The sequence below is a fragment of the Corvus kubaryi genome, unplaced genomic scaffold (assembly GCF_017639235.1).
Source record: "Corvus kubaryi isolate FWS band 111438036 unplaced genomic scaffold, C.kubaryi_AGA036_p1.0 66, whole genome shotgun sequence".
NCBI lineage: Eukaryota > Metazoa > Chordata > Aves > Passeriformes > Corvidae > Corvus > Corvus kubaryi.
In genome coordinates, this window is record NW_024582054.1 from 13,886,833 (window position 1) to 13,896,904 (window position 10,072).

Sequence of the window (10,072 nt, forward strand, 5' to 3'; positions counted from 1 at the left end):
CCAAGGAGCTGCCCTTGTTGGAACAATACAAAATCATTCCTGGATCATGGCAGGGTTTTCCCGGCTCTGACATCAACTTCAGAGAATAGTTTGCTCTTCCCAGCTATGGGTGAAGAGGGCAGCCCTTTCTAATAGAAAACGATTGCACCCACAGCTGCCATGTGGATGAAAGGGAGAGCAGTTCCTAGTCCTGGTGCCTGCATTTTCCTGGCAGCTAGGGACAAAACCAGAGCGCGGAGTCAGCTGTTTTGCCTGGCCCTGGCTGAGGTAGGTTAGGGGAAGAGGAAAAAACCCTTCCTTGTTCTGGGAAGGGTGGAGAGTCTAGTTCTTGCACAAATAAACCGAGTGAAAGAGAAGGTTTTGATTAAAAAATGCTGCTTGCACCCAGCCTCGGTGCTGGTTTAGGATACAGAGGGTCCACCTTGACTTTGTACATGAGCCTGGGGAAGCCTTGATTCTGTGTGGAGCTGCAATAAATGAGGCCTTTGAACCATCCAGGAAGTGAATATACAGTCAAGCTCTTGAAATTATGCAGCCTAGCAAACTGCTTTATTTAATCTGCCCTGTCAAGGCTTGCTGTAAGAGTTGTGCTTGAAACTTGATTTTGTTTGACTTTCATGTCTGACACTGTGGCGCTGAGTTGTAAGATGCCATGCTGTGGGCTTTGGCCACAGGGTCCTTCCTCCTGAACCTCCCCTGAATCACAGGGCTAGGAGGCTGGTGGACAGGGGTGCAAGCCTGCAGCTGGAGGATTCAGCCAGTGCAGGCTGCCATGGAGAGGAAAAGCCCCAGGCTCAGCTGCTCCTGCTCTCTGGCCTTCTGTGACATTAGTGGTCAGCTCCGTGCTTAATCCTCCGGTTTCTGCACAGCCATTGAGGTGTCCGTACCTTTGCCGCTGCAGGAGATGGGTTTCTCCAGGGCTCTGCTTCCCTCTGGTGGACGAGCGCTCCTGCTGCTGCTGCCAGGGAGGGTGTCTTCTTGCCGCTGCGGGCAAGCGGGAGCTGGAACCAGCTAGCCACAGAGACCTGGCACTGGTAGCAGTAATTCCTTACTAAGGGAGATAAGTGAGCAGTGTGAGGGAGTGCTGGGAGAGGGGGGTCAGAACTGCACCGCTGCCACTTCGTGCTCATCCTCCAGCCTGAGGCTTTGACTTGCACAGCTGAGCATGGCAGCCTCTGCCTTGGGCTGTCAGCAGACACATGTGCTTGTGCTGCTTTTTCTTTGATCCTGAATGTATGTACACTCGGCCTCCTTCCCTCTGTGCTGGCTGTCAGAGTTCACCCCTTTCAATCCTCACTGGTCTACCAGGGATGACCATGCCCAAAGCATGGCAGCGAGGGCTGCTGTCCTGCCAGAGGAAAGGAGCACCCAGGCATGCAAGGCTGGAGCCACAACAAGTAACAATGCCAAAAGGGTGGAAGAAAACCTAGGCACGCTGTGCATTTCTCCCACATCTGAGCTGCAGCCATACAGCTGTGCAGCCCTCAGAGTCTGTGAGGCAGGCAGGAGCAGACGGGCAAAAGGCCAGGCACTCAGTGCCACCTTCTGGGTTTTGGCTGCTGATGGCTGGGGGTAACACCAACCAAGGGCTCCCAGACAGGTTTCAGAAACAGATTTGGGGCTCGCCATCACTGAGCATGCTTGGCCTACACCTGGCTGGTGCAGCTCAGAAACAAAAGGACACTTCTCCAAGCGATATGGAGTAATTTATTTTTTTCAGAGGGCGAGGGAGAGAAGAGCAGAGGGCTCCTTGTTGTCTCACCACCACAGCAAGGGATGACCCACACACATACATGCAGTCAGGGAGGGGCAGAGACCCCGGGCTTGGGCTCCAGCCAGCAGGGCCTGGAGGGGCTGCATTTGAAAGCCACAAAAAGTAACAGAGCAGGGGGGCCACTGTGGGAGCAGCAGAGATAAAAAACACAGGGAGAGCATTCCAGGGCGAGGTGCTGAGCTGAGGAAGGGATGCCCCAAGAAGGGGACCACCACCGCTTCCTGGGGTTGGGCACCCAGGTTCCTTTTGCCACCAGGGAGGACCTGGAGGAGAAGACAGCCTGGCCCAGCCTGCTGCCTCCTCTTTGGAGATGCCAACAAACAGAAGCAGACAGAAGAACATGTAAGGCTGCAAAACCTTGTGTGCCCCACCTCAGGGCAGCCCTTGAGGCAAACCTTCCTCAGCAGGCAGACTTGCCAGTGCCACCTGGGGTCACAAGTGCCAGGGAAGCAGCCCAGGGCCCAGCTCCCTGGGGGAAGGACAGCCTGCTTAGCCCACCAGCTTGTTCCACGGGACTGTGCTGAAGAAGGAGTGAGACTTCAGCTTTGCTATGCCACCTCCTCCAGAGCCCAAGCGCTGTTTTGGATTGTACTGCAGGAGCTGCAGAGAAAAGCAATGGGACAGGAGGATGGGAAGATGGGGACACTGGAAAAGGTACCCAGGCTGGACCCTGCGTTTCCCCAGCCTCTAGTCCCATTCTCCCTCCCATCGAGCCAAGCCCCTCACCTCGGTGAGCAGTGATGTAGCAGCCAGGCTGAGGCCCTCTGGCAGATGCAGCTGGGTGTGAGGCTGAATCCCTGATGGATGGTTTTGGGAGAGTGGCTGCAGGAAGCAGAGGGTGATGGTAAGCAGAGGCACCAAGGAGGGTAGGAGCACCCTGTTGAGTCTTCATTGCCACATAACCCCAGCCCTACACAGCAGGATTTAAAAGCCAGGGCCCTTAACACATAGAGACCATACACAGGCACCGGGAATCACACATCTAAAGCAACCTGGCCAAGAACTGAGGTGCCAGCAGGGCAAGGCACCCTCCCAGCCCTACACAGCAGGCAGCCCTTGAGCCTCCTCCTCCCCTGTCCTCCTTGCACAGCTCCTCAGCCTCTTACCACTCCTGTCAGCAACTCATACAAGAGAGAGCCAAAGCTCCAGCAGTCAGCTGCTTCAGTGGGCTCCATGATCCCCCCCACTTCTGCAGAAAGAGACAGAGAGGGGTTAGGGCTGGAGGCAGCAAGCACCAGTGGTCACATTGTGCTGGGCACATCTCACTGCCTGCAGAATTCCTTTCTCTCCAATTGGTGCCACTGGGCAGAGAGCTGGAGAAGCCAGGGGACACATCCCTTACCTGGAGCACTGTAGAGCTCTTCCCGTGCCTGGCTGCAGTATTGGGGCTCCACCTCTGTCCACTGGCCAAAGAAGGTGAGACGGACATGACCTGCAGAGCAGCACCAGAGTCAAAAGCAGGGAGGTCAGGGACTTTGGTCATAGCGTGAAGCCAAGCCATATCCCTGCCACTGGGAACGCCAGACACTGGGCCCCTGTCACACCCTGAACACAGAGGCACTGAGCATCCCCTGGCACCACACATCCCCCCGCTGGCCTCCCAGTGCTTGCCTGAGGTGCCCAACAGGCACTCAGAGCTGGTGAGCCTGCTTAGGTGGGCTCCGAGCTCACAGATCTCAGTGCAGGCTGTGGTGAGGAAAGAAGTAGATTTTAAAGGGGAAGGGGGGAGAAGGTTAGCTTTCACCTTGTAAAACTCTGCATTTTCATTTTCTTAAGCAATTTGTAGCTCTCCAATTCATCCCAGATGTTGCTAGCTGAGCAGGGACTTGCACTGACAGCAATGTCCATGGCTCAGAGGGATGGGACAGCTCCAGAACACCCCCAGCAGGCAGTTACTATAACTAGGGGAAAACTAACCCACTAGTCCCCCTAACCTCAGGCACAGTTCAGTTGGTCCCAGCTTCCCCATGCTGGGATTTCCCAGGCAGCCAACCCCCATGTGGGAGCAGGGGCAATGCATTTCTGTGGCTATGGCCCTTGATGCTCCGGCTGCAGAGCCATTTCTTGTAATAACTACTTGGAAAACCTAAGTGAGATCACACTTCCAATTTCAGAAATATCCAAACCTTCCCAGACTCCCACCCCCCCTTAAAGTAACCTCAAGAAAGTCCACATTTTCTGGAAATGGGGCAAGCAGCAGTCACTCAGCTGAGAGACCAATTTCCTTCTCCTTGGGGCAGCAGTATGGGGTATTACCTACCAGCTACATCAAGCAGCAGGTTCCTGGGGTTGAGATCCCGGCAAAATATACCCTGTTGGTGAAGTCCCTCTAAGGCCAGGAGGATTTCTGCTGCCCACAGCTGCACCTGCTCCTCCTTTACAGCCCACGCTCTCCGGTTGTGCCCATGGGAAGCCAAAGCCCTGCATTGTCCTGATGGTGGCTGTTTGCTGAGCTGGCCACGGGTCTGGCTTGCTCCCCACGAGGGCTCCCACACAGCTGAGTCAGGCACAGACGGTTTGCCAGAGCTGGACAAGGCAGCTCCTGCAGGAAGCTGCCTCTCACCGAGTGTCAGGAGGGGCTGAGCCTGGGAGGCCTCAGACACTTTCTGAGTTGGCAGTTGTCCTGCCCCTGGCTGGCCCCCTCTCACAGTCTTTGGTACAGGGACAAGCCCCTGGGGAAGCCTGGGGCCTTGTTGGGAGGCTGTTCTCTCTGATATGCAGCCTGTGCCACTAGTTAGATCATTCTGTCGGTAGACAACCAGGCCCTGGCTGGCAAGGTGGCCAGGACATTCGGCTGACGCTGCTGGAAAATGGTCCACAACACCAGACACAGTCTGTGTCACGCTTAGATCCTGTCCTCCGTGTGCAGCCCTCATGCTGCTGGCAGGAGCCAGGAGAAGCTGGCAGTGGTTCCCTGAGCCAGAGTCTGTGGGGTCAGGGGACTGCTCCTGAGGGAGTGAGGCATCAGTGTTTCCCAATACCCGGTAGTTCACAGAGCCTGGGAGGCCACTGCCTATCCAAACAGGGAAGATGGATAGTTGGCTGCCACCCTGGGAGTTTCCCACACCATCCTCTGTGTCATGGTCCCTGAGGGCTTGCATGGTGTTTGAATATGCAGAGTCCTGCTGGACACAGTACTTAGAGCGGAGGTGAGACCACAGTGTCTCCCCTGGAAAGCAGAAAGAGAACAAGTGATGAGGCAGAAAGTATCCATGGTTCCCCCACTGTGGACATGGCCCATTCAGGCCCAGGTTAGTGGGGATGTGATTGAGCATCATTTATGTCCCCAGCAGCAAAGCTCAAGTCCATGCAGAATACACTCCTGCCCTACAGGCACACCATGCCCAATGCCACACCTTCCCCAGGACCTGGCACACCAAAGTCCCATTCTCTCCTCCTTTGGCAGCCCTCTCCCCATTCTGCAGAGTCTTCTTGATCCCAGCTCTGCCACTTCCATATCACAGACAAGCCACATATTTACAGATGCTCCTGATCCCACTGCCACCCCCACTTTCCTCTGAAAGCCTTTCCTTCCTGTGTGACAGAGATGCCAGAGACCTCCCACAGCATGGCACGAGCCCATGGATCAGCAGTGAGCCAGTGCAGCAAGCTCCGGAGCCCACAGCATGCTACCAGGCCTTCCCAGCCTCACTACATTAAGTGCTGGCTGCTTTCTGCAAACTTATTCTATAGCAATGCCCAAGGAGTAGAGCCTGTTCTCCAACACACCTTAGCCTCCATTTGTCATTACTGGACTCCAGCCGCTGTTCCCTATACATCCATTCAACCAGCAGAGAGTAAATAAGCTCTTTGGGACAAGCCTCCACCTTGTCATACTTCTTCACCAGGATCTGGGACAAGCCTCAAGGATGCCTCCTTGTTGTACCCAAATCCCAGTATGCTCACTGCCCCTTACGCCCTGATATTCCATCTCCTCTCTTTGATATGATCTCAAAATCCAGTGTGACCTTTTGTAAACAAAAAAATGCTTTATAAATGTCTTGTCAGAAGATTGTTTTGTTCTACAACATTCAAGCGAACTACCTCATTTCATTTTCCTTCTCCATCACCTTCCTGTTATGGTCAATGCCAGTAAAATGAAGAGGTTTTTCTTTTCAAGATGGTGGATCACATCATTACCTAAAGGCATCACCGCTCCCTCCCATGAGGCCCAGTGGCTTATCTCTCTAAAGACTAAGGCTAGTTTCCATATAACACCCCCACACACACAGCCTCTTTTCCTTGTAGGTCTCCATAGGCCCATTTCTAGGTTACATCCCCAGTCAGTTCTTATCAAACTCCTGGAATTCACAGCTGAGCAGCTCTGTCCACGGAGTGTCCAAGCCCTGGTACTCACCACCCTTCTATGAAGAAGACAGCTTACACTATCGCTATAAAAAACAGTCCGAAAACAGTAGGAGAAACATTTCAGATTTTAAAGGAAGGATGGTTAGGGATAAACCAGGATGCTTCACAGATGGGAGGCAAGGCTGTCCTCACTCACCCTGCACGTGCTCCAGATGGAGGAAGATGGAGTCCTCACTCACATAGTAGCACAACAGCTTGACCATGAAGGGGACCCCATGAGGGATGATGGTCTGTCGCTCACGGGTCTCAACGTGGGATTTGGGGAGGCTCTGAGGAGGTACAGGTAGATGGGTGTTACAGCAGGACTTGTGTGTCCTTGGATGTAACTTGGGTGTTACAGGTGGGGACTTGGACTCCGTGCAGCCTAGCTCCTGGCAGGGCTGGAGGCCAGCCAGAAGGGAGTGCGCCTTCTGCCAAGCACCATGGCTGCTCCCTTGTCAGCTGCAATGGAGCTCCCCATCTGTTCAAACCTGCAGCTCATACGGAGTCTGCCAGGCCCCAGCACCCAGCTGTGATAAAGCAGTGCTCTGCAAAGCTCTGCCAAGGTAGGGCACTCTCCATCTGCACTGTGGGGCCCAGAGGGCACAGCTGGTCAAGCAGTTACTCCTCTGTAACCGCCCTGCTCCCTTCAGGCAGGAACCTACCATCCCAGCCCTTTCTCTGCTTCCCCTGGAAATGCTGCTTCTCCCTCTCCTGCCAGATCCTCCTTGTCCAGTTACTGAAGCCCTTCATTGTTAGTTCCAAGGGCACTGAAAAATACTCTAGGACTTGTGCTGAGCACACCTCACCCACAATCTATTTCAGAGGTTGACCCAGATTAACACGGGCTTGAAGCGTTACAAGTCAAGAGAAACGGATGACCAAGGAGAACCACTTCCCTTCTGATCACAGAGGATGGCTGAGGCAGCCAAAAGAAGGTTTTTGAACCATGAACATCATCCAGCCTCTAAGAGCTGCTGGTTTTTGTTCCTCTGCTTGGACAAGGTGGCCCCAGCCTGAGAGGGAGAAGCAGGCAGACAAAACTGAAGACACCCACCTTGAGTATAAAGGTCTCACCAGTGGCTGGATCCTGGACAATCTGCACCTGGGACAGTATACACAGTACTGGTCAGAAGCGGTGACCCAACACACAGCCTACAGGAATGACCCAAGGGACTCAACTCTGGAACTGAAACAAGCACCCACCCAACTGGAAGAGTTTGGTGGGGCTCAGACCCCTAGACTTGAAAGACAAAACACAGGTTATTGGCAAGGAGATAGCCATGCAGCCAAGCAGCAGGAAATCAATTAAACCAAGAGGTGGCTCCCATTCCAGTTTTGCTTCCTCCACACTCAAGGGTTTCACAGTGCTCTTTCTGGGGGGGGGGGGGGGGGGGGGATTCGCTGGGCTCAAACCTGGGCCTCAGCAGGACAGGAGGATCGCATCAGTCCTGACAAACTGAGATGTGTGAACATCAGTGGAGAGCAATGTGCAGTGCGTGTATGGATACAGTAAGTCTGGCATCTTCACCCCAAGATAATGAACTTCTAATTAGTTTATTCATCCAGATAGCTCAGCTTCTGCTGAAGCCTAGATTATCCACAGGAGCCCACCATCATGGCACCTGGGCATCAAGCACAATCCCATATGTGGGAAAGAACCAGATGCATAAACCTGCCTGTAAGTATCTTGGGAGCTCTGGTAAGAAAAAGTAATGGGGACATTAACAGATTTCCCAAATAACTCCTTAAGGGGTCTTGAGTCCTCTCCTGTGAATTTTTCTGGGTGGGAATGGTATGGATGGATACCCCAATGTTGCTTGATGGATGTGCTGAGGGCTGGCACCCCCATTCCAACTGCTAGAACCCTCCAGCTTATGCTCCCTTTGGTCCAGCCCCAGCCTCATCCCCCATCTCCAGGTCAAGGCATTACCTTATCAATCACTCCCACAACCTTACACCGTCTCAGGTTCTCCACTGCCGAGCTCAGTGTCCTGATTGGCCGGAAGCGCAGGCTGCTGTAGCCCTGCAAGGTGATAAGAGAAGAGGATGAAGGACCCTGAAATGCTGCTGTCCATTACAGTGAGTGAAAAAAGTCCCCGCATTTTCCAGAGCGGGCAGCAATACTGCCTAGCTGGTCAACACTCCATGGTTCATTTCTAACATCAGCTGGACCATTTTCTTGGCCACCCCCTGGATTTCTACATTTTTTAGGGAAAGCTTGCACTTGCAGCAGAGGTAAAAATCACACCAAAATTTGTAGCTAAACCTGGACTGTTTCAACACTAAGGGGATCTGTGTGGAAGGTAGTTGTCTTTCTCCCCGTATTCTTCCCACTAGGCTCTGACCTCACCCTACCTCGCCCTCTTCTCCCTTCTTTAACTACCTCCTTCCCACAGTACAGAAAGCAGCCATTGTTTTTGGTTTCCATACAGATGGGAATGATGACAGGGAGTAGGACATTTTTAACATTTAACAGGGTGGTTCCCTGCAGTGGCTTCAGTCTCCACAAAAATGTCCATACCCACTATGGTATGGTGGCAGCAAGCTAAGCACACACGCTTTGGAGGGTGGCATCCTAGAAGCACCCTCGGCAACCTGGGCCCACCTCAGCTCCTTGATCCAGGCAGGGCGAAGAGCTGCCAGCTCCCTTGCAGCCACTGGCAGGCCAGGACACTCTGCAGCTTGATGCACCTGCCGTTTTCTCTACACCATCTTAGTGTGGCATCTGGCAGACAGACAAGGAGGCCCACTGGGGCTGCTTTACCTGCGTGTCCACACCCCCACCCCCGTTTGCCAGCGCCACAGAACCGCTGCCAGGCCGCCCACGCGGCCCCACGCCGGCCCCTCACCGCGGCGGTGCTGCTGCCCCCGCCCGCCCGCTGCAGGTGGCAATTGAAGATTTCCTCGGCGCGCCGCAGGTACTGGGTGATCTTCCGCTTCACGGCCTCCCGACGCTCCTTGTTGGGGTCAACTGCGGTCGGAGCAAAGGGTGGGTGTGAGGGGCCTGGCACGGTCCCGGAGGACTGGCCACAGCCCCCAGGCGGATGCCCCAGCCCCCTCACCCTTCTCCCGGTAGGAATGCACTCCCTGGACAGACGCCCCAGTGCCCTCACGACAATCCCTAGAGGGATTTCTCCCCCCTCCTCTTGTCATTCTCCCTGTAGGGATACCTTGGCCCCCCAGGGGACTCCCGATATGAATACCCCGGTCCCCTGGCTGGCGTCCCCGGAGGGATGCCCCGGTCCTCTGCCCCCGGGAGGCCGCACACACCCTGCACGCCGCGGAGCAGCACGTCCACGCCGTTCTGGTAGTGGTTGAAGGCCTCCTCGTAGTCCTCGCTGACGTCCCGCTCCAGCGCCAGCCGCAGCTGCCGCGCCGCCTCCACCAGGTAGTCCCGGCGCCCGCCGCCCTCGGGCCCCGCCGGGACGACGCGGCCCCGCAGCTGCCCCAGGTAGACGCGGGCCTGCGCCAGCGCCCGGGAGCAGGGCTCGGCCTCCGCCCGGCTCATGGCCCCGCGCCGCCGCCCCGCGCCGCCGGGACACCGGGAGCGGGGCTGCGGGGTCCGCCGGGGAGCGACGCACGCCCCGGCCCCTTCGCTTACCGGCACGGCCCCGCCGGCACGGCCCGCGGTCCCGCACCTGGGCAGCGCGGGCGCCAGCATCCCCCGGCGCCGCCGGGCGGGGCGGCAGGGGCGCGGCAGGGGCGGGAGGCGCTGATTGGCCGCGGATGAGATCATCATCATCACCATCATCATCACCATCATCATCACCATCATCATCGCCCCCCGCGGGGTCCGTGCCCGGGTCCCCCCGCCGGGGTCCCGCCCCCGCCCGAGGCAGGCGCTCCATCGCTCGGTTAATGCGCGGTGAGCGCCCGTCGCTCCACTTGCTTTATTGTCATCCTTATTCACCATTAATTGCCCTTAATTAACCAAGCTCCCGTTCATTA

General features: G+C 55.7%; 1 protein-coding gene across 2 annotated transcripts; it reads right to left on the reverse strand.

The window, feature by feature from the left end:
• Positions 1 to 1,687: 1,687 nt before the first annotated feature.
• Positions 1,688 to 9,725, reverse strand: RPS6KL1 (ribosomal protein S6 kinase like 1). 2 transcript variants are annotated; one of them, XM_042048423.1, is made up of 10 exons: positions 9,395 to 9,722; positions 8,974 to 9,095; positions 8,055 to 8,147; positions 7,179 to 7,226; positions 6,279 to 6,411; positions 4,035 to 4,943; positions 3,117 to 3,206; positions 2,881 to 2,963; positions 2,501 to 2,596; positions 1,688 to 2,374 (listed from the first exon to the last, which is right to left on the reverse strand). In XM_042048423.1, the coding sequence occupies exons 1-10, from the start codon at positions 9,630 to 9,632 to the stop codon at positions 2,264 to 2,266; spliced, it is 1,923 nt and encodes a 640-aa protein (XP_041904357.1). In that variant the 5' UTR covers positions 9,633 to 9,722; the 3' UTR covers positions 1,688 to 2,263. The 2 variants fall into 2 exon arrangements, with proteins under 2 accessions (XP_041904357.1, XP_041904358.1); XM_042048424.1 differs by lacking the exon at positions 4,035 to 4,943 and having other exon boundaries at positions 9,395 to 9,725.
• Positions 9,726 to 10,072: the final 347 nt, after the last annotated feature.